This window comes from Notolepis coatsorum (assembly GCF_963971535.1).
Source record: "Notolepis coatsorum genome assembly, chromosome: 16".
Taxonomy (NCBI): domain Eukaryota; kingdom Metazoa; phylum Chordata; class Actinopteri; order Aulopiformes; family Paralepididae; genus Notolepis; species Notolepis coatsorum.
In genome coordinates, this window is record NC_140180.1 from 45,229,968 (window position 1) to 45,252,368 (window position 22,401).

Sequence of the window (22,401 nt, forward strand, 5' to 3'; positions counted from 1 at the left end):
TACACATGACAAATATGTGGCTATAAAAACACACCTGAAGGAGGCTTTCGGTCTGTCTGAATCTGACCGTGCTCGCCAGCTTCTCTCTCTACCTGGATTGGGTGACTCAAAGCCCTCTGAACTGATGGATCACATGTTAGCTCTGCTGGGTGACCATGGGCCATGTTTTCTATTTAAGGAGCTTTTCTTGCAACAGCTGCCAGACTATGTGCGTTTACCTATGGCTAATTCCATCAAAACTGACTTTCGCCAGCTAGCTAGGGAAGCAGATGTATTTTTCTCAGCTGGGAAGAGGTGTGTGACAGCATCAGCCTACACCGTTGATGAGCAGGGGTTCCAGCCACTCTCCATCTCTGCCGCGGCTATGCCCCGCCGGGTGAGGCCGTCGGGGTTGTGTTTTTACCACGCAAAGTTTGGGAACAAAGCTAAAAAGTGTTTGCCACCTTGTAACTACGGGGGGTCGGGAAACGCACTGGCTGCCACTCATTAGCAGCCGTGAGTGTTGGCCATCCTGCAGGCTTGCTGTACGTCACCGACTCACTCTCCGGCCGCCGTTTTTTATGTGACACGGGTGCCCAGGTGAGCGTGTTGCCGGCGTCCACTCAGGATTTTCACTCAGCGAGACGGGGCCCTGCCCTTGAAGCTGCCAATGGCAGTGCGATCCCTACATTTGGCAAACGCACCGTGGCATTGTGTTTTGCTGACCAGCGTTTCAGCTGGGATTTTGTGTTGGCCAAGGTGTCTACTCCCCTCCTAGGCGCTGACTTTCTCTGCACCAACAGTCTCTTGGTAGACGTGGGGAATCGCCGGCTCGTCAATGCTGAGACTTTTGGCTCCTTAGCATGTGAGCGCAGTGACACGGCCACAATGACACTGTCCAGCGCCGTCGCGCCCACTGATGATTTCTCCCGCCTCCTGTTGGAGTTCTCGGACATCACAACACCCACCTTCTCGTCCGCGGCCACTAAGCATGGAGTCGTGCATTACATCTCCACGGAGGGCCCGCCAGTACATGCTAGGGCTCGTCGTCTCGACCCACACAAGCTCACCATCGCTAGGAATGAGTTTGCCTCCATGGAGGCACTGGGCATCGTTCGTCGGTCCGACAGTCCTTGGGCCTCGCCTCTCCATCTCTTTCCAAAGGCCAACGGCGGCTGGCGTCCGTGTGGCGACTACCGGCGCCTTAATGACGCCACTACACCTGATCATTACCCGGTTCCACACATACAAGATTTTTCAGCCCACCTGGCTGGAGCGTCTGTTTTTTCAAAGGTGGATCTGGTGAGAGGATACCACCAGGTGCCGGTTAGCCCTCAGGACATCCCCAAGACGGCAGTTATAACCCCATTTGGGCTCTTTGAATTTTTGAGGATGCCTTTTGGCCTCAGAAATGCGGCTCAGACCTTTCAGAGGTTAATGGACGCCATGCTGCGCAACCTGTCTTTCGTGTTCGTGTACCTAGACGATATCCTGGTAGCCAGCACGTCCAAGGCGGAACACCTAACACACCTCCGACTCCTCTTCAGTCGCCTCAGAGAGCATGGATTAATCATCAACCCAGCAAAGTGTCAGTTTGGTCTGCCTGCCATGGACTTCCTTGGCCACCACATCACTACTGCTGGAGCGGTCCCATTACCAGTAAAGGTGGAAGCGGTGCTGCGGCTCCCACGCCCTACCACGGTTAGGGCCTTGCAGGAGTTCCTGGGGATGGTGAATTTCTATCATCGGTTCATCCCTCAGGCTGCCCACCTAATGCACCCCCTGTATGGGGCTCTCAAGGGCAAGACTCCCAAGCATGCCATCGCCTGGTCCGACGACATGTCAAAGGCGTTCTCGGATACCAAGGAGGCCCTTGCGAGTGCAACCATGCTGACGCACCCCGTGCCTGAGGCTCCCGTGGCATTGACAACTGATGCCTCGGATTATGCCGTTGGAGGCGTATATGAACAGTTGGTCGAGGGCATTTGGCAACCCCTGGTGTTCTTCAGCCGACAACTCCGTTCCAGCGAACAGAAGTACAGCACCTTTGACCGTGAGCTCCTCGCCCTGTACTTGGCGGTCAGACATTTCCGTTTCCTGCTGGAGGCTCGCCCTTTCACTGTTTTTGTAGACCACAAACCGTTGATTTTTGCTATGGCGAAGGTGTCCGAACCGTGGTCTGCCAGGCAACAGCGCCATCTGGCTTTCATCTCTGAGTTCACCACTGACATCCAGCATGTGGCGGGGAAGGACAACCCCGTGGCTGACTGCCTCTCGCGGGCTGCCATTGGTGCTGTCCACCTGGGAATTGATTACGCCCGTATGGCTGCGGATCAGGTTTCAGACCCAGACATCCAGGCATGCAGGACGGCGGTTACTGGCCTCCAGTTGGCGGACGTCCCCTTCTTTGATGATGGCACGACGCTGCTATGTGATATATCTATGGCGCAGCCAAGGCCAGTTGTTCCACGGGCATGGAGACGACAAGTTTTCGACGCTATCCATGGCCTCTCGCACCCGGGCAGGAAACCATCACAGCGCCTAATGGCAGCAAAATTCGTCTGGCCCAGGATGAAGGTTGACATTGGAGGTTGGGTCAAGACCTGCATGGCATGCCAACACGCGAAGGTCCATCGACATGTTAAAGCCCCGTTGGAGCGGTTTGATGTGCCTGAGAGGCGTTTTGACCACATCAACGTGGATCTGGTGGGACCCCTTCCTCCCTCCAGGGGGTACACTCACCTTCTGACAATGGTGGACAGGACCACCCGTTGGCCGGAGGCTGTCCCACTCACTGCGACTACTACAGCTGACGTGGCTCGCGCATTCATCGGTACCTGGGTCGCCCGGTTCGGTGTTCCCTCTGATCTGTCCTCTGACCGAGGGGCCCAATTCACTTCCGCGTTATGGACTTCCATTACCCAGCAGTTGGGTGTCTCCCTCCACCGCACTACGGCTTACCATCCACAGGCCAATGGCCTGTGTGAACGTTTTCACCGGTCGATGAAAGCTGCTCTCAAGGCCGATCTCCGAGGCGACACCTGGGTCGACAGACTTCCTTGGGTGATGCTGGGGCTCCGTACTGCACCTAAGGAGGACCTTCTTTCATCTTCAGCTGAGCTGGTATACGGCCAACCCCTCTGTGTCCCAGGGGATTTTCTTCCCTGTGTTACGGCCTCCTGGTCAGCACTGGAACAGCGGGATGCTCTGCTGGACAAGGCCAAGGCTTTCTTGCCCATCCCCAGCTCGTGCCACGGCGTTCCAAGGGTGCGTGTCCCGCCTGATCTGCAAGCAGCAGGGTACGTGTTTATCCGCTGCGAGGCCCATCGAGGCCCCCTACAGCCACCCTACGATGGTCCTTACCGGGTTGTGAAGGCAGGCGATAAGACCTTCGTCGTTGACATGGGGGGGAGGGAAGAACGGATCTCGGTGGATCGCCTGAAGCCTGCTCACCTGGATTTGGACCGCCCCATTGAGTTGGCCCAACCGCCCCGCCGCGGTCGGCCCCCTGGTAGGGCAGTCCCGTCGCCTACTCTAGCTACGGCGGACCCCCGGACCTGCCGTCCGAGGCCTGTTCAGGGCCAGCCTACTGCTTTACCACTGCCTCGGTTTCCTGTGCCTGCCCAGGGGTACCGGAGTCGTTTTGGGCGGGTTGTCAGAGCCCCTGGACGTTTTTTGGGGCCAGTTCTTGTGAATTCTGGGGGGACGTGTGTAGTGGCTACTGGGACATAATTCACGGCATCCTAGCCTTAGGTGGTGTTTACTACATCTCCCGTGATCCTTAGCGGGGGATGACGTAGTTAAAGTGAGACGAATGAAAGATGAATGGCAGTGTTGTTGTGCGACAGTAGAGTGCGTATTAAAATAGTATTTTTGCATCGGAACACGACTCCGTTTTCACTATTATTACTGCATTCCTACAGGGTCTTCTTTCTCTAAGTCAAAAAGCATCAAAGAAAGAAATAACACTGAATGTATAAATTCTATGATTATAGTTGCAGTTTGATTATAGACTAAAATCACTAAATGGTCCATCTAGTCAACAGCAGATGTAGTTCATATCCAGAAAAACGAAGTCACAGAGCCATACAGCTGCTTTGGTCATAAACCATTGTTGTGATGAACATGGAACATTGGAACATGGACATTGTACTTTTTTCCTGTAATGTAATGCCCAGAGACTTACTCATGTACATCCATAGAGCTTGTTGTCTTTTAAAGTACATTTTGTAATAACTACAATGCCCCTGTTTTTCATGATAATACCATACAACATTTAAATTGTTTAATGCCTTTAATGATTGTATGTATCATACAATGGCAATGCATGGCTTCCTGGTTGAGAGCTCCTAAAGGTAGGAGAGAGTAGTGTAACACTTCCCCCGGTCCTATGGGACCAGCCGACAACCCTCCGCCCGGTTCGGTTGGTCCAGGACTCAGACATTCACAACCCCCCTTCAATACACTTCACAATACAACATTGGCAACCGGTGGGCTGAGCCAGATGTGGCAGATCTGGCATCAGCTCACACACCTAATTAACATTGTCATCTGCCATTTATGTTTGTTATGTTCGTTGTCTATGTGCTCAACAATCTGTACCGAAAACAATTACCACCAACCATTGTTGTGTGGCATTAAAGTATCTTGTAAAGTATCTTGTATCTTGTCGTTGTTGTTTCCATTTTGTTAGATTTGTGTTTCCCTGTCTGTGTTTTGTAAATGTGTTTTAGTCTGTTGGTCTCAGTTTGTTCTATTGTTATTGTTTTCCCCTCTGTGCTCTGTGTTCTGTGCTCTGTGTTCTGTTAGGTTTGTCTACCACACCTGTGTCCTGTTTGTAATTACCTTTTGTCTCTAATTAGTGTTTGTATATTAAGTGTCTGGACCAGCAGAGACTTGCTGGTTCTTTGTCTAAATGTTACCTGTGTTTGTCAGTCATGTATCCTGTCTTGTGAGTAAAACATTGTTATCGTCACCACGCCGTCTCGTATCTGCTCATTTCAAGCCTTCTTTCGTATTCACTCTGCTATCTGGGTTCCAATCACCATGCCGAGTAAGCGCACTCGTAACAAGTAGAAGAAATGCATTATTGGTTTTGGTCTTTCCGTAGGCTATGTTGACAATACATTTTTTTTAAATGAAATAGAATAGAAAATAGAAATGTGCACTGGCATTATGCTTTAATAATAAAAACATAATTATTTGAAGCCCTTATATATATGTATATTTTTGTAAATTTTTTATTAATTTAATTTAATTTTATTTTAAGGAGAAAGCATTTCTGAGTGACTTGGTGGGTGTCTAATTGTTTCTCAATGTGTTGCTCTGTGCTGCACCACTCTGGGCAATAGGGCTGTATCTGATACACAGCCTCCTGTTCGTAAGCGCCATGACTTCAAAGCTCATAATAAACCCATTACCACGTTACCTCCAGAGTGCATAGCTACAGGCACCAAGCTGAGGAAGGCTGGTGAGACCAACAGACGCAGAGCAGTGAAATCATTGCCACAATGCACATCTTGACTATCCAGACCTCGACACGCACAGAGAACCTCTAGTGTCAGCAGAGCCCAGCTGCCTCCACACACACACACACACACACACACACACACACAGACCCCCGACAAAATGTCTCAGTCATGCCTTGAAGATTTAAAATTTTCAACATAATGAAAAGTAAATTTCTCTTGATTATGTCTTGGGGATCTGGAAGCTAGCAGATCCAATATAAAAGTAACTACTGGTATTTGAGGGCTTAGCACGAGGAACTCAGAAGCTCAGGCCTGGAGTGTGTGTGTGTGCGCTGTGTGCCCCCCCTGCTCTCAACGTCTAAAACCACTCTACCCTTCCTCTTTTCGGAACAACAGGTGAGACAGATATTGGACTAAGAAGTCTAAGTAGGCGTGAAACAAGCAGAATAAAGGTAGATATGAAAGAACCTGTGAATCTGTGCATTACATGATCAACGGGAAAAACTGGTTGACTGGACGTGAAGAGAAAGAATCGGAACGCAGAAAGTGGGCAAACCATGGAATGCACCAGGAATTAAATCTCCAAACAAGGGAAGTAAGAAGGTTGGAATTATCTGGTGAGGTGGCATCGCACTCCAAGCGGATTAAGAAAACCATTAAATGCGAGCGAGGCAAGTCAGTCTGACGCTCCTAAATTAAGAAGCGAGCGACCAAGCGACTGAATTAGAGGTGGGAGAGTGAATTAAAAGGTGGAATAATGGCCTGGGGGGGGGGGGGGGGGTCTGTTGACATGGAAAGAAGTGGGGGAGAAAACGTCAGCAGAGGAGTGCGCGAGGAAGCGGAGGCGGTGGACGCTCCGGGCGCCGCCATCTGCGGATGGATCTGCAGAGGCGGCAGCGCCGCGCACCTGGGTGGGACCAGCCTGACGAGGAGGCCCAGTGGCCACCTGCGCTGCCAAGCAGGTGCGCAGCCCAGCCAATTAAACTATTAGACAAACAAAGGCCTCTGGGAGGAAATTAGCTGGCTGCCCAAACATCACACGTAGGTAGCACAAAGCGGTGGCAAGCGTTCACTGTGAACAACAGCACCGCACTCTAGTGGGGAGACTTTCACTTTGGTTGGCATACTGGAGTGGCGTTTCTTTCCTGAACTACACTGCTGCACTGGGCAGTGAGGGCATTTGTATAGATTGGATTGGATCGGAGCCATTTTTTATCAAATCAAATATTCATGTTGCAATGATTTTTCTTGAGTCCTCGTTTCACCATCCAATATAAATGTATCTCACTACCCATAAAGTATGATAACGAAAGGAAAAGAAGGTTGACTTGCATCCAGACCAGGCTGCAGAAACAAATTAGTGGGGGGGCATAACATTTTCTCGGGGGGGCACAATGGTTTTTCAACACAGGTTCCCTTTTATACGTTTCAGCTGGGACAACGGCGCTGTGGCTTGCTTGGCGCTGCCCACGGTGCTGAACTAAACAGCAGAGAGGCCATTGAAAAATCTAATTTCTCTCTATCTTAAGAACATTCACTTTTACAAAAACAGACTGAACGGATAACAGACCTGCTGGGGCAGCGGACTGAGAGCAGGGGACACAAACAGGCTGGATAAGATGGTCAGGAAGGCCAGTAGCGTGGTTGGGGTGGAGCTGGACTCTAGCGAGGGTGGCGGAGAGGAGGAACCTTGCTAAGCTCCAGGCCATCAGGGAAAACCCCTCCCACCCACTATACACAGACTTGGCTGACAGGAGGAGCATATTATAGGCTCACACTACCTAAATGCAGCACTGAACGGCACAGGAAGTCCTTAATTCCGACAGCCATCAGACTTTACGATGCATCACTGTGCCTCACTGCATCACTGAGCACAGAGTGACAGTTACCATCTTCCTGGACTCTTACTTTTTAAACAGCACTGTGCAATATTACACCTACTGTAGACTTCAGTATATTTTTACTGTATTTATTTACTGTATCTTTTATTCTATTTTTATTCTATTTAATTTTATTCTATTCTTAGGCCATTTGTTTTGTTATTCTTATTCGTGACTTGTTCTGTCTAAATGTTTAATGTTGAGTGATTTTCAGTGTCAAATTTCCCTCAGGATAATACATTTCTATTCTATTCTATATCTTTGAAAAGTCTCCATTTATTCAACACTTCTGAATTCACTGACAAACTGAACTGAACTGACAAAAATAAGGTGCATAAAAAAGCAAACAAAATTCTGCCACAGGCTACTCACCATCATTAGTAGAGTGGCAAGCGGCGTTTGGGGACAGAGTGAAATCTTCTTAAAACACTGCCCCTCCACTCATTCCTGAACTTTTTTGTTAAGTCCTTCTCAAATGCCAACTGAATTAAATTGGCCTTGCGTCGATGAAGGCGATGTTCTGTAAAGACGGTAGAAAACGAATTCTCACAGAGTGCCGTGCTAGCTTCAGTAGTGTTGTTGTTGACATCAGTGCCCACTAGGGCTGTCCCCGACTAAGGATTTTCGACTTTGATTGACAAAAAAAAATAAAAAATTACCAGGGTGGGCACAGCTGACTCAGTGGGCGGGCCAGGCCCCCTAATGCCCGCCCATGGCGCCGGGTCTGCTTGCATCCAACAGTTCTGACAAGGATTTTGATCATATAAGTCAACACGTTTTTTTAAAAAGGGGACATATTATGCAAAATGGCTTTATGAAAATGTTTTTTTATGGATTTGATAGTCTGACATTACATGGGTTCTCCTTGCCTTTCAGCCAGGGTTAAAATTTTCAGATTAACAAACTGTTCAGAATGATTGCCCTTTGTGATGTCACAAAGGACACAGGCAATTAGCTTGAATTAATCAATTAGCTGTCAGGAGCGCTCCCTTCATAATGGACTGTCCAGTTTGTAAAAATAAATTTCAACTCTATTTTACTCTTATGGAATTGTACTAAAATAGTTATGCATTCTCTCTCCTCCTGGTGTATAATCACTTCTGTCGGTGTGCAGTTAACTGCCTAAGCCTAAGGGATCTAAACTGTTTTAACAGATGCAAGCCAATCTCAGCCAGAAAGTTTGTTTTGCTACAGTGGGCGAACAAGTACCCATAAGTTATGAGCCCCTGGCTATACAACACAGCAATTTGCATTACTGGCGCAATGGAAGTTGATCTCTATACTGAAAGCATAAACAAATGTTTACAGCATATCTCCAGTATAGACCTGGGGAGTCAGGTGATAGCTTTAAGATAAGATAAGATATTCCTTTATTGATCCCCTTGGGGAAATTCAGGCATCATAGCAGCATGGGGGGGAGGGGGGGGGTACAGGTAGTAAAACAACACAGTATACAGGTAGTAAAAGACAACACAGGCAGTGTAAACAATTTGATCAATATGGTCAATATAATTTACTATCTGACTAGCTGAGGAATATTCACATTATTCACAGTGTCACATAAGGTGCAGTATGCATGAGGTAGTGTTATAATTTACTATCTACTGAGTATACATTAATCAAAGTACCAGGGTAGTCTACTTTGTCCCCCTTGGGTTCCTATAAGTCCCAGGTCAATGTCTGGTAGCAGTCGCTGTCGCTGCCCCCTGTTGTGGGGCCTGGAGGCTGCTAGTCGCTGCCCACTGTTGTGGAGCCTGATGGCCGCTGGTATGAAGGACTGTCCGAGGCGGTTAGTTGGGTGTCGGGGGGGAATGAGTCTGTGGCTGAACGAGCTTCTCATCTTGACTAGCTCGTCGTAGAGGGGGTGGTAGGGGTTCTCCATGATGGCATCCAGCTTCCTTATCATCCCCCTCTCTACCATCACCTCAAGTCTAGGTAGCTCGACTCCCACCACGGAGCTAGCCTTCCTCACCAGCTTGTTGAGCTTGTTGGTGTCCCTTGAGTTGATGTAGCCTCCCCAGCATGCCACAGCATAGAAGAGGATGCTGGCCACAACAGACTGGTAAAAAGACTGCAGCAGTTTGTTGCACACATTGAAGGACCTGAGTCTCCTCAGGAAGAACAGCCTGCTCTGTCCCTTCCTGTAGAGGGCCTCTGTGTTGTCCGACCAGTCCAGTTTATTGTTCAGGTGTACCCCAAGGAACTTGTATGAGTCCACCATCTCCACATCCACCCCTCGGATGGAGATGGGAATCGGGGGGGGCCTCTTCTTGCCCCTCCGGAAGTCCACCACCAGCTCCTTGGTCTTACTGGTGTTGAGTTGGAGGTGGTTGCTGTCGCTCCACCCCACGAAGCTCTCCACCAGGGCTCTGTACTCCTCCTCATCATCGTCGGTGATGTAGCTTACGATGGAGGAGTCGTCTGAGAACTTCTGCAGGTGGCACCCGCTGGAGTTGCGGCAGAAGTCTGAGGTGTAGAGGGTGAAGAGGAAGGGTGACAGCACAGTTCCCTGGGGGGCGCCGGTGTTGCTCACCAGTACGTCAGACTGACTGTCCTTTAGTCTGACGTACTGTGGCCTCTCAGTGAGGTAGTCCTTGATCCAGGCCACCAAGCCGTGCTCCAGCTGCATCGCAGAGAGCTTCTCCGCTAGCAGTGACGGCTGGATGGTGTTGAAGGCGCTGGAGAAATCAAAGAACATAATCCTCACTGAGCTGCGCGGCTTCTCCAGGTGCGTGTACGCTCTGTGGAGCATGTAGATGATGGCATCCTCCACCCCGATGTTTGCCTGGTATGCAAACTGCAGGGGGTCGAGGGAGTCACGCACCAGGGGCTTGAGGTGTTGCAGGACCAGTCTCTCAAACGTCTTCATGACGTGTGACGTCAGAGCGACTGGCCTGTAGTCGTTGGGGGTGCTGGGACGTCCCTTCTTGGGCACCGGGACAATGCAGGAGGTCTTCCAGAGCTGGGGCACCCTCTCCAGCCTCAGGGAGAGGTTGAAAAGATGCTGGAGCGGTGCTGCCAGCTGCTCTGCACATACCTTGAGCACCCTGGGATTGGTGTTGTCCGGTCCTCTGGCCTTGTTTACATTAATTCTGGACAGCTGCCTACTGACCTGACTGGTTGTGATCGTCAGGGTTGGGGGTGGTGGGCAGTCTGCTGGTGTTGGGGGTGGGGTGCCGTTGCTGATGGGTGTGGGTGGGTGGGGGGTGGGGGGGCTGCTTTGTAGGTGTGATCTGGTGCTGGTGTCGATGGGTGGGGGGAGGGGTGTGGGGAGGCCACTCTGGTCAAAGCGGTTGAAAAACGAGTTGAACTCGTTTGCACGCTCTGGCGGGCCCTCCACAGCTGTGCCCTGCTGTTTGAAACCAGTGATCTTCCTGACCCCCGCCCACACCTCCCTGGTGTTGTTGGCCTGTAGTCTGCCCTCCAGCCTGTCCTTGTAGCTGACCTTGGCTGCCCTTAGCTCTTTTTTGAGCTCCCTTTGGACAGCCCTGGCCTGCTCAGTGTCCCCTGCCATGAAGGCCCTCTTTTTCCTGTTTAGCAGGTGTTTAATGTCCTTGCTAATCCAGGGTTTATTGTTTGAAAAGCAGCGTACCTTCTTTGTGGGTACGATGCTCTCCTCACAGAACCTGATGTAGTCTGTGATGCCCGTGTGTGGTGTTATTCCAATGTGTTCCTTCACTGTCTGCCTCCACCTTCATATTTATTGAGGATAAACGTGATTTATTCCATTCATGTCTTCATTATAAAGCATTTTTTTTAAATTATATATTTTAATAGCACTTGTATTATTATTATTATTATTATTATTATTATTATTATTATTATTATTATTATTATTAGATTATTATATGATTATTATATGATTATTCTTATTCTTATTCTTATTCTTATTCTTATTATTATTATGTGATCTAGCAGGGGTAAATGACAAATATTAACCATAAACACTGTCTAGATTGCTTGTAATTGAGATAAAGTAAAGTCTGTTCTGTATGGCTTCATTGTTTTAAAATAACAATAATGTTGTGGGTCCACCTGCCCCATGAATATTGGGTGAGCAACACATTTGGCGATACTTATCTTTGCGTGTGGGTACTGTAGTAGTTACCATGGAAACAAGTCAAGATTACAATATAAAAAACCTTTTCTCAAAGATTAAGTTAAAACATTTACCTTTATTGGTTCTAACAGTATAAGAATGTAGTAATACAGTATAATATAGTGGGTGGCTACAATGGGGAAAAAACTCCACAGGTCTACGGTGCACAGTATAATCTTACTAATCAAGTTTAATCTGCCCGGTGGCATAGGTTGTGCAAATTAAATGAAACACAAAGCCACATGGCCTGGTGGCCATTATCCACAGCTGGTCATTCAAACAAGGATTATTCCATTGTCCTGCTATCCTTGCCATGCTTATTTCTATATACGAGTCTCCATAGAAAGGTTACATTAACATAGTGGAATCAGTAGAACTGGCAACAAGCCTCACTCTAGCATTTCCTGTGTGTGTGATCCATGACAATTACGTCCATTCATATTAATTGGGCATAACCTTGTCTAAGCCTGGAGGAAACAACACGTCTCCCACACTCGGCGTGAACCCGAGGAGGGGTGTGAAGAGGAGCGGGGCGAGGTGGCGTTGGCTCCCAGCAGGTTCACCCCAGCCAGAGTGCTTTTCTCCCTGTCTAGACGAGGCTCGGCTTCCGCAGACCACCACTCCCTCGCCTCGCTGGTCTGAGTTCAGCTGTCGGAAAGCACCCAGAGGGCAGGCCTCTCCCCGCGCCGCCGCCTCGCTGGTCTGAGTTCAGCTGTCGGAAAGCACCCAGAGGGCAGGCCTCTCCCCGCGCCGCCGTGGCACCGCTTGGCCTTTCTCTGAGTGGAGAGACTGACTCCACTCCCCACAGCCGACTGGAGGCCGGCGTCTAGCCATCAGCTTCAGGGAAGGTTTTACTTCTTTTTATTTCAATTTTTTGGAACACTTGCCTTGATTAATGGACAGGCAGAAGACAGCTGAACTACATACAGTGAAGACAGACCTGAGAACAGCAGATTAGTGGCAAGATGAAGCTTGATGATATGAAGATGTCATTTAGTTTCATTAAGCCAAGGGCGTATGAAATTACCTTGAAACACACTTTTTTAATCTCTCCTCCATGTAGCCCACAGGATGTATTAATAGTTTCCTATTTTTTATTAAAATACATATACACGCACGCACGCACGCACGCACGCACACACACACACACACACACACACACACACACACACACACACACACACACACACACACACACACACACACACACACACACACACACACACACACACACACACACACACACACACACACACACACACACACACACACACACACACACACACACACACACACACACACACACACACACACACACATTACAGGGTTTCCCATTAATTACCTAGACTGTAGCGGCCCGCCACAGTCTAATTAGTCCCGCCACAGTTGTATAAAAAAAATTATTAAAAAATGTAAAAAATAAATAAAATAAAAGTACTTCTTTTAAAAAAAAATTATATATAAAGTTTGCCAATAGGGATGTATCAGTAGTATTGGCAGTGGTAGTAGTCGTAATAGTAATCCACTATATTTTCTAAAAAATAAACCAGTTCAACACAGGTAACTGCTTTTGCTTCATTTCTTTGATCAAATGTATGCTCTAGTCCAGTGGTTCCCAAACCTCTCCTCGAGACACCCCAGCCGTTCCATGTATTTGTTAAATTCCACCACCAGCACACCTGATTCAACTAATAAAGGGCTTGTTAAGTTGAATCTGGTGTGCTGGTGGTGGAATTTAACAAATACATTGAACGGCTGGGGGTGCTTCGAGAAGAGGATTTGGAAGCACTAGTCTAGTCGATTTTGTGTTTTGAGCACAAAGTTCATCATAGATCTAGCCTCTTTATTTTACTCTCAGTGCACCAGATTGATGCATTTAACTTTAAAATGTAGAAGAAGAAAAAAAGATTCAGGGGGGGCATGCCCCCGGACCCCCCTAGAGGGTCGGAGGTTCACCCCCAATAGTCTCTGAAAATCCTGTGGGAAACACTGCATTATATACAGTATAAATATAACTTTGACAGCACTGCCTCTTCTCTGGGCTTTGGCATTTCACCCTGCTATCAGAAGCCACAACCAGAAAGAGGGTGAGACGGGTGAGGGCATTAGTTAGAAAAATGAAATCTATTAATTAATTTATAGAAGTGGGTGTGTGCACAATGTTTATAGCAAGACCACAGCAAAAGCCCATTCGTTGCCTAGTTCACCGTTTTTGCTCAGTTTAAGATGCAGGGATAATGCAGGCAGTATCCAAACTGATCAACTAAATGTTCCACTGGGGCCAGGCCTCCCTCTCTGCACCCAGACAGGTCCTCTCTCTCTCTGCACCCAGACAGGTCCTCTCTCTCTCTGCACCCAGACAGGTCCTCCCTCTCTGCACCCAGACAGGTCCTCCCTCTCTGCACCCAGACAGGTCCTCTCTCTCTCTGCACCCAGACAGGTCCTCTCTCTCTGCACCCAGACAGGTCCTCTCTCTCTGCACCCAGACAGGTCCTCTCTCTCTGCACCCAGACAGGTCCTCCCTCTCTGCACCCAGACAGGTCCTCTCTCTCTGCACCCAGACAGGTCCTCTCTCTCTCTGCACCCAGACAGGTCCTCTCTCTCTGCACCCAGACAGGTCCTCTCTCTCTGCACCCAGACAGGTCCTCTCTCTCTGCACCCAGACAGGTCCTCTCTCTCTGCACCCAGACAGGTCCTCTCTCTCTGCACCCAGACAGGTCCTCCCTCTCTGCACCCAGACAGGTCCTCTCTCTCTGCACCCAGACAGGTCCTCTCTCTCTGCACCCAGACAGGTCCTCCCTCTATGCACCCAGACAGGTCCTCCCTATCTGCACCCAGGGTCAACATAACAGGCAGGATATCCCTCTCTGCACCCAGGGTCAACATAACAGGCAGGATCCCCCTCTCTGCACCCAGGGTCAACATAACAGGCAGGTCCTCCCTCTCTGCACCCAGTGTCGAGACTGTTCATTGATTCACATTAAGAAACATCTCTCGGACAGTGGGCTGGTAAATAATTGAGAGGATCTGCTGTCATTGAGGGTTCCTGGTGCACCACTGGGACTCAATTAAGTCTCAAGAACCCAATTACAAGACGGAAAGACGAGAACCTCGGTAGAGACTAGAGAGAGAAGGGCTCCACCAGCCCAGTGGCAACTCATTATGATTGAGTGAAGGGCCAATCAGAGCAATAACAGGAATGGGACTGAGCGCTGAACATTTTAGAAAATGATCATTAGTACAAGTTTAAGTAGGTTTAAAACGAATTAAAAAGAGAGGGAGAGTGAGGTCTGGCTGCCTTTAGCGCGGGTAGTGAGGAGGGCGGGTAATACACAGGCTGACCTCAAGGTGAGGGGCCATGTGCTTATTAAGCTCTCAGAGAATGGCTGGCTTTCTGATGTGGAAAACTGGACTTCCTATCTATTAGAGCCTAATGGATAGAGTGGTGAGGAATGACAGGCCACACTCCCAGTGGCTATGAGCCGTGGCGCGTCTGATAGACTACACCATCGGCTCTGCTTGTTTAACAGGCGACGCTGTAGGCTATTCATGTTTAACCCGAGCCCATCACTCCACGTGGATCAGGCCCCGGGAGATCGCCTGACACATGCCCAATTAGTAATAGATATGTGTGTCCAGTGGATTCAAACTCGCTCTGATTGGATGGAAGTAGAGGAACTTTTAGGGAAACAAGTTTTGGGGCAAAGTCCTGTATTTTCACGGCCAGAGGAACTGAATGGATTATAACGAACAATAGCTGTTTCTGACTGAGCCAAAGTGAGCTGTGTGATGAGAAGTGAGCGCTTGGTGCCGTCTGTGTTGGGCCGGGGCCCACCGAGGAGAAGGGAGCGCTTGGTGGCGTCTGTGTTGGGCCGGGGCCCACTGAGGAGAAGGGAGCGCTTGGTGCCGTCTGTGTTGGGCCGGGGCCCACCGAGGAGAAGGGAGCGCTTGGTGCCGTCTGTGTTGGGCCGGGGCCCACCGAGGAGAAGGGAGCGCTTGGTGCCGTCTGTGTTGGGCCGGGGCCCACCGAGGAGAAGGGAGCGCTTGGTGCCGTCTGTGTTGGGCCGGGGCCCACCGAGGAGAAGGGAGCGCTTGGTGCCGTCTGTGTTGGGCCGGGGCCCACTGAGGAGAAGGGAGCGCTTGGTGCCGTCTCTAGAGGGGAGGACTGGTGTTACTACTGACCTGACAGGGTTGCTAGTGAGAGACACTCTGAGGGACTCCAGACAGTTGAGCAGCTTGTCCTCCGCGATGCCGGAGCGCAGCTCGTGGACGTACTCCTGGGACGACAGGGTGCTCTCATGCTTGCTGCTCCTCAGTCCTCCCTGGCGACACAAGAAGAACAGACGGGTTCATTAATTTGAATTCAAACAATTCCATTCTTAATAACCTTGGGAAAAGAAAATGGAAGGAGAGACAGTAAAGGTGGTGATTATTGCTACTTATTACATGGCGTTTTCACATTCGCCGAAATGCTTGCTTGTGATTGGTCAATAGCGCGCGTCAGAGGTCAGTTATCAGACAATAATGACCGCTGTGGAACAATAATGACCGCTGTGCGCAGCTGTTCGCAATCAAGCCCCACTGACACACACTGTTTCAGTGCAGCCAATCAGACACACCTGCCGGGCTGCCCGCGATAATAATAATCACTTTATTTGGGCTGACAGAGCCACAGAACAACTGCGATTTGTCAAATGAATTAGGTATATTGTTAGTAAGTTAGCCATGTAATAAGCGGGATAATGTATAGCTTTACTCGGTCATCATCGCAAAATAATTGACCTTCACTGACGTTTAAAACACCTCGCCGAGGCGGCTCGGTATTTTAAACTACGTGTCGGTCAATTATTTTGCGACAATGACCTCGTCATTATCCCTTACATATACGATGTTCCTTTCATAGAAACCTTCAAAAGCAAATGAACAACACCCAACGATCCAAGTATCAAAAGAAACCCATGTTATCGTTTTGTGCGTCTCAGCCATTATGTTTTTAATATAAAGTACAAACAGAAAAAGAGAAGCCAGGGAGCATCCATTAATTAATCAACCTGTGAACTAAAAATGAACACTGTTCTGTCAAAACAGTTTGTTCTTATAACGTTGCTTTTATTAATTGAAAGTGTTTGATCAGCAATTCACAAAGTGAAGGAATTTCTGTAATTTGTGATTTACCAAGAGAGTTTCTAATAAATTAATTCATTAATTAAAAGCAGCCAAACGATTGCCTGCTGTATATCAAAATAGGTTAAGAACTGAACAGACTTTCAGTCAGCCCACACTGAAGTGACGGGGAAGTCTTCTTCCACAAAGGAAGACATTCCATTGAGGGCACACTGCCAACGCCCCAACATACAGTGCATGTTCAGTGCTGGCGGACATGCTTGCACTAAGTGGATTCCTGTGTATAATCTCCAGGAAGAGGCTTTGGGAACATGTTGCTACACTGATGCTTGTGAGCCTACCTGTTGGCAGAGATGGAGATACAAGCATGCAAAACACACACATGCATCATGTACTGTACACACGCGCACACGCACACACGCACACACACACACACAGTAATAAGCTACCTCATGTATCTAGAGGGAGGAGAGCGGCTCTCCCGCATGGCAGATTCAAAGTGAAAATAATCGGTCTGCTTCCTATTCTGATGGAGGGGGTGCCGACGCCGTGCAGACTAAACATCAACATGCTACTGTAGCAGTCATGTCCATGTTCAAGTCAGAGGCCTGATCTGAGCGTATGATGGTCCTATTAGCTCAATAATGATGACCACATGCATTTGATACCGGGGTGGGATGCATCCCTTACCAACACTGATCAAATTCCCATTTTTTTTCTTTTTTTAGGGCCCGCGTCCACCTGCCGCATATTTCTGGGCGCAAGCGTCTTTTGTCAATTGATCCCAATGGGAAGGGAGCGTATGCGGCCGCATGCTGCCGCCTATAGGAAATGCGCTGCAGGCGGCTTCTTTTTTCAGCGCCTTTCAGCTTTTTTGTGAGGCAGCACCCAGCGTTTAAAGTTGAACACTTCTGAACTTTTCAGAGCGATGCGCTGAGCGTCTTTTCAGACAACCAATCACAGCCGTGGCGCTCGTGACACACTAGGCGTGTTCGAGATTGGCGAGGCGGATGCAGATCTGTGCAGGTTTTACTACGGCCTCGCCAAGCGCGTTGCATGACGGTTAGAATGTTGTCCGACTTGCTCTGGAAATCTGACGAGGCGAGGCGCGGAAATCTCACGGGAGCGAGCAACGCACAGCCTTCAGAGCAAGGCGCCACAGTACCTCTCACCCGACTGCTCCACGCAAATCCATGATGGGAAACAACTTGCCAACGTTGCGCAAAGCGCCTATTGGCTCAGAAAAGTTATATAAAATATATATATTGATGCAAAACAGAATTATTCAGCAGTGTGTGTGTTGTGTCTGCGTGCGTGGCCAGGAGCGCGCAACAAGATGGTATACATTATGGATTATGAATAGTATATTCCACTATAGCAGTATATGGTGTGCTGTACATTTGAATCTAATCTAATTTTGCATGTGGCCATCGCATTATAATGAGCTGGACAGGTGTGTATGTATGTGTGTGTGGTAACGTGAACGCGTATCTGCCATGCGAGACTAGGCGAGCAGGCTCTCGTCAAATCTGAAGTGTCCGACATTCTGACTCCTGCCCCGGCTGCACTCGTCTACTCTCGTCTACTTTCGAGGCGAGCCGAAATCAATCTCGAACACGCCTAATTTGTAACCTGACACCGGAGTTGCCTGCCTGCCTACCCACAAGAGACAGGAGCAGTATGAGGGCAAGCGTCTGCTGGTTGGTGGTCATTGCCATCCGCGACAAAGCACAAATACACTAATAACTACACGAATACACTAATAAAAAGCTAATAAAAAGCAAAGGGCGAACTGTGGTGTCAGGCAATAACTATATATATAATTCATATACAATAAAGTGTATTAAAATATGATATGTGTGCAAAACCGCGGCAGTAAAATACGATAAAAAGATGGCTGTCGCTAGATTTCTTTATCTCTGTCATCTTGCTACAAGATGCGCTTCATCCCAGCACTACCGGCGCACTGCCAGCGTTTTTAGCTGGAAATATGCCCTTACTTTTTATGTATCTCAGTTCAGTTCAGTTCATTTTTATTTCGGATATTGGACACATAACAATGGTAATTCCATAAATCGCCAAAGTTTTACCAGCTGCTATTGCAGTATTGTTCAATTGTCCAAAAATGGCTAGGGAGAAGCACTAGGCTTGTCGGGCCCTACCCCTGAAGACTTACGTTTATTATTATACTTTTTTTACATTTACATACATGCATTACTATACACTATACACATATATACCTGCACATGTCTACATACATACACACCTACCCATATTCATACATGATGTCTATAGCATTGATCTGTATATATACTGTACATATATACACACATATATATATCCATACACACATACATGACAAAGAGCACCCCATAGTTGGTATACACAGCTTATTATGTATAATATGATACAGTATTTATGGGATAAATATGATGATTCATACATTAGTGTTATATGACATGTATATAAAGTGATATAAGATATATAGTATGATATATACAATGGTACTATATTATATTGTATCATATACTATATATTTTATATCACATTATATATGTGTTGTATACACTATTATATACTGCAGATATACTATACTGTAATGTGTACTATATACATGCCATATAACACTATCCCATAAATACTGTATCAGTAGAGGTCTGAGGCACACACTCACACTGTACTGGAGTCCAGGGACCAGAAGTGAAGTGTGGTTCGAGAAAGAAAAGGACCACCAGATGCTATTAATCCATGACTAAATGACAGGAATATGGTTTTGGTTTTACCATTCCCGCAGTGAGTCACTGCCTATGACACAAAATCGTATCATACCGTGTGACTTTAAATGGCTCTCTCACTGAGCCTGGGAAATAAAACACACATTTCATAGGAGGTGTGCGCCCTTATTGCCAGCCACACATTCTCACCACCCACTATTAGACTGAATCGTATCTTAATTCCCTGCTCTTTGGACTACTTATACACCTGCATATAACCCATATAACTCTGTATGATAGCATGTATGCTTGGGCGGTATGACGGTATTTATTCAAAGGCAGCTGATCATCCAGGCGTGCTATGAGGAGCTGAATTATACAGTAAGTGAAGTTTCAGTTTGCTGAAGGTGATGACAGATGGACTTTTTTTTGTTGAAGATATGTTTTCTTTAATCCAAATTACATTTGTGATTGACCATCTTTCTTGTGATACTTTTATGAGCATAAAAATGTATGTCATCAACATTTGGTTGAAAACAAAATAGGCCACCACAAATGTGACCCAAACATTTTAAATAAAATGTATTTGCCATAAAGACAATTTATTTTTTAAATTATTTCAGTTAACAAACTTTGCCATCTTATTTATATTGAAACATATTTTTAAATCAATTGTATAGTACATTTTGCGCTGGTAATCCACTGGAAATCCACCCCTCTGGTGGGATCAAGATAATCCAGTTTTTTTGGGATCAAACTGATCCCAAACATGTGTTGTCGGTTTGAACTACCCGTTTTTTTTTTGTATTTTATTTTTTTATTATTTTTTAAACAAACATATAAACAAACATGACAACACACGATAAAAGCATTAATTGTCAGGGCACATCCAATGAGATCACCTTTTAGTTAGTTGTCTTATATAAGATATACCCATAATACCTGTTATCTAAAAAAAAAACCTACACACATATGCTCAGCTCGAACCCCCCCCTCCCGGACCCCACCTTGAGAAGTACCTCCACTATCCCTCGCACCTAACCAGACACTACCATTATAAGCTAGCTTTTATTCTCTCCACCACTTCTAACCACATTGACATTTTGGATTCATTGAGACCCAGAATTCTTGCTGTAGATATTTCATGGTAAATTACATCGAGATATGTAAGAAACCAAACTTTACGGCAAATTTTTTCCGGTTGAAACCAGCGTGATGCGATCAGCTTTTTGGCTACTGTGATACCCGATAAAACCAATCTCTTTAGCTGTGGATTCACTGCAAACTCAAAAACATCATTCAACAGCAATACCGAGGGGTGTACAGGTATATTCCAAGATACGAGTTTTGATATTTGTTGGGTCACATCTTTCCAGAATGCCTTAACTGGTGAGCAGTCCCAATACATGTGCATAAATGTCCCTTCGTCCCCATTTGTACATTGGGTGCATTTGGAATCTTGTTTGAGCCCCATTCGGCACAGTCTTATAGGAGTCAAGTATGTCCTGTGAATATAGTTAAGATTGATTTGTTGATGATCCGGGTTCCTTGATGTAAGTCGGACATTTGCCCAGGCTCCTTGCCAATCAAAGTCATTTTCCAGGTCTGGTATATCCCTCCTCCAGACAGAGTCAAGTTGGAGGGTTTCATACGAGGACGTTAGTAATTGATGATAAAATTCTGAAACAAAACCTCTCGATGTCTCTCTTGCGTAGAAGAATTTGTGGTATCTGTGGTGTTCAATTGGTCTGTCTAATGGAACACCGTGAGACTTCAAACATAGCTCTAACTGTTTGTGAAAAAGCCATGTGGACTTGGTGAGATTACATTTTTTGCGTATTTCTTTATCACTACAAAAACCCTGTTTGTTAAAAACATCCCCTAATGAGTGTATGCCTTGCTCTTCCCATATAGGGAATCTTATAGGTCGTTTTCCAATTAAGAGAGCATTGTTATTGAATAAGGGAGTATGATTGTGCCATTCTTGTGGGTTAGGATTTTTTTTTTGTGATTCACGCCATATCCGGATCGCATGAGTAATTATGGGGCCAAATTTTCGTTCACAGTGCTTGATTGGTAGTTTAGTATATGGTTTAGTGTATGCTATGTCCTTCAGTCTATGTGGGGCTACTATGTTTTCTTCTATTTTTCTCCAAGATGCTAATGCTTGGGAGTCAAACCATGTTGTCAATGGACTTAATGAGTACGCCTTAAAATATAGGAAAAAATCTGGAAATGCCATGCCACCATCTGCTTTATTTCTCTGTGCGGTGTATCTTTTTATACGTGGTGGTTTGTTATTCCAAATAAATTTGTATGTGGAGGAGTGTAATCTTTTCCAGTAACCCTCTGGAGGGGGTAACGGTAGCATTGAACAGAAGAAGTTGATTTTAGGTAGTACATCCATCTTAACTATTGATATCCGTGCTTGTACTGTGTTTTTAAGTTTTGCCCATCTATCAAGGTCGTCTTTGATTTTGTTTTGGATTTTTGTGTAGTTGTGCTTCACCGTTTGTCTTATGGTAGGGAATATTTCCACTCCCAAGCATCTGAAATGTTTTACCATCGGTATCTGTCCTGGGAGGGTTGTATCTTTTTTTGCAGGGGTGTTAAGTGGAAGGAAAGCCGACTTCGGCCAATTTATCTTAAATCCCGATAAATCACCAAAGTCCTCAATCAACTTGAGCAGATGAGGCAATGTGGTGTTGGGGTTTTTCATGAACAATATTACATCATCCGCATATAAAAAAAAATTTTGTTGTGTGCCCTTGATTACGATAGGTTCTATGGATTGGGATTGTCTTATATATTGTGCTAAAGGCTCTAATGATAGATTGAACAGTCCGGGACTAAGAGGACAACCCTGTCTGGCAGAGCGTGATACCGGAAATATTTCAGAGATGATTGTGCCTGTTGTAATCATGGCCGATGGGTCTTTGTATAATACTTTAATCATATCGATGAATCCTTTTCCTAATCCCATCCTTTCTAGCACTGCCCACAGATACGACCATTCCAGCCTGTCAAAGGCCTTTATAGCATCCAGGGACAGCATCGCCTTAGGTATGGTGTCCTCCTTGTCGGCATCAAGTACGTGCAGTATACGTCTTATGTTCTCAGTGATCAGGCGGCCT

General features: G+C 46.9%; 1 protein-coding gene across 1 annotated transcript in view; it reads right to left on the minus strand.

The window, feature by feature from the left end:
- diaph2 (diaphanous-related formin 2) overlaps window positions 1-22,401 on the minus strand; it is an 874,190-nt gene that overhangs the window by 622,669 nt on the left and 229,120 nt on the right. The window contains exon 7 of the mRNA XM_084332019.1: window positions 15,612-15,751. Coding sequence (XP_084188145.1) covers window positions 15,612-15,751 — 140 coding nt within the window. The remainder of the gene's footprint in view (window positions 1-15,611; window positions 15,752-22,401) is intronic.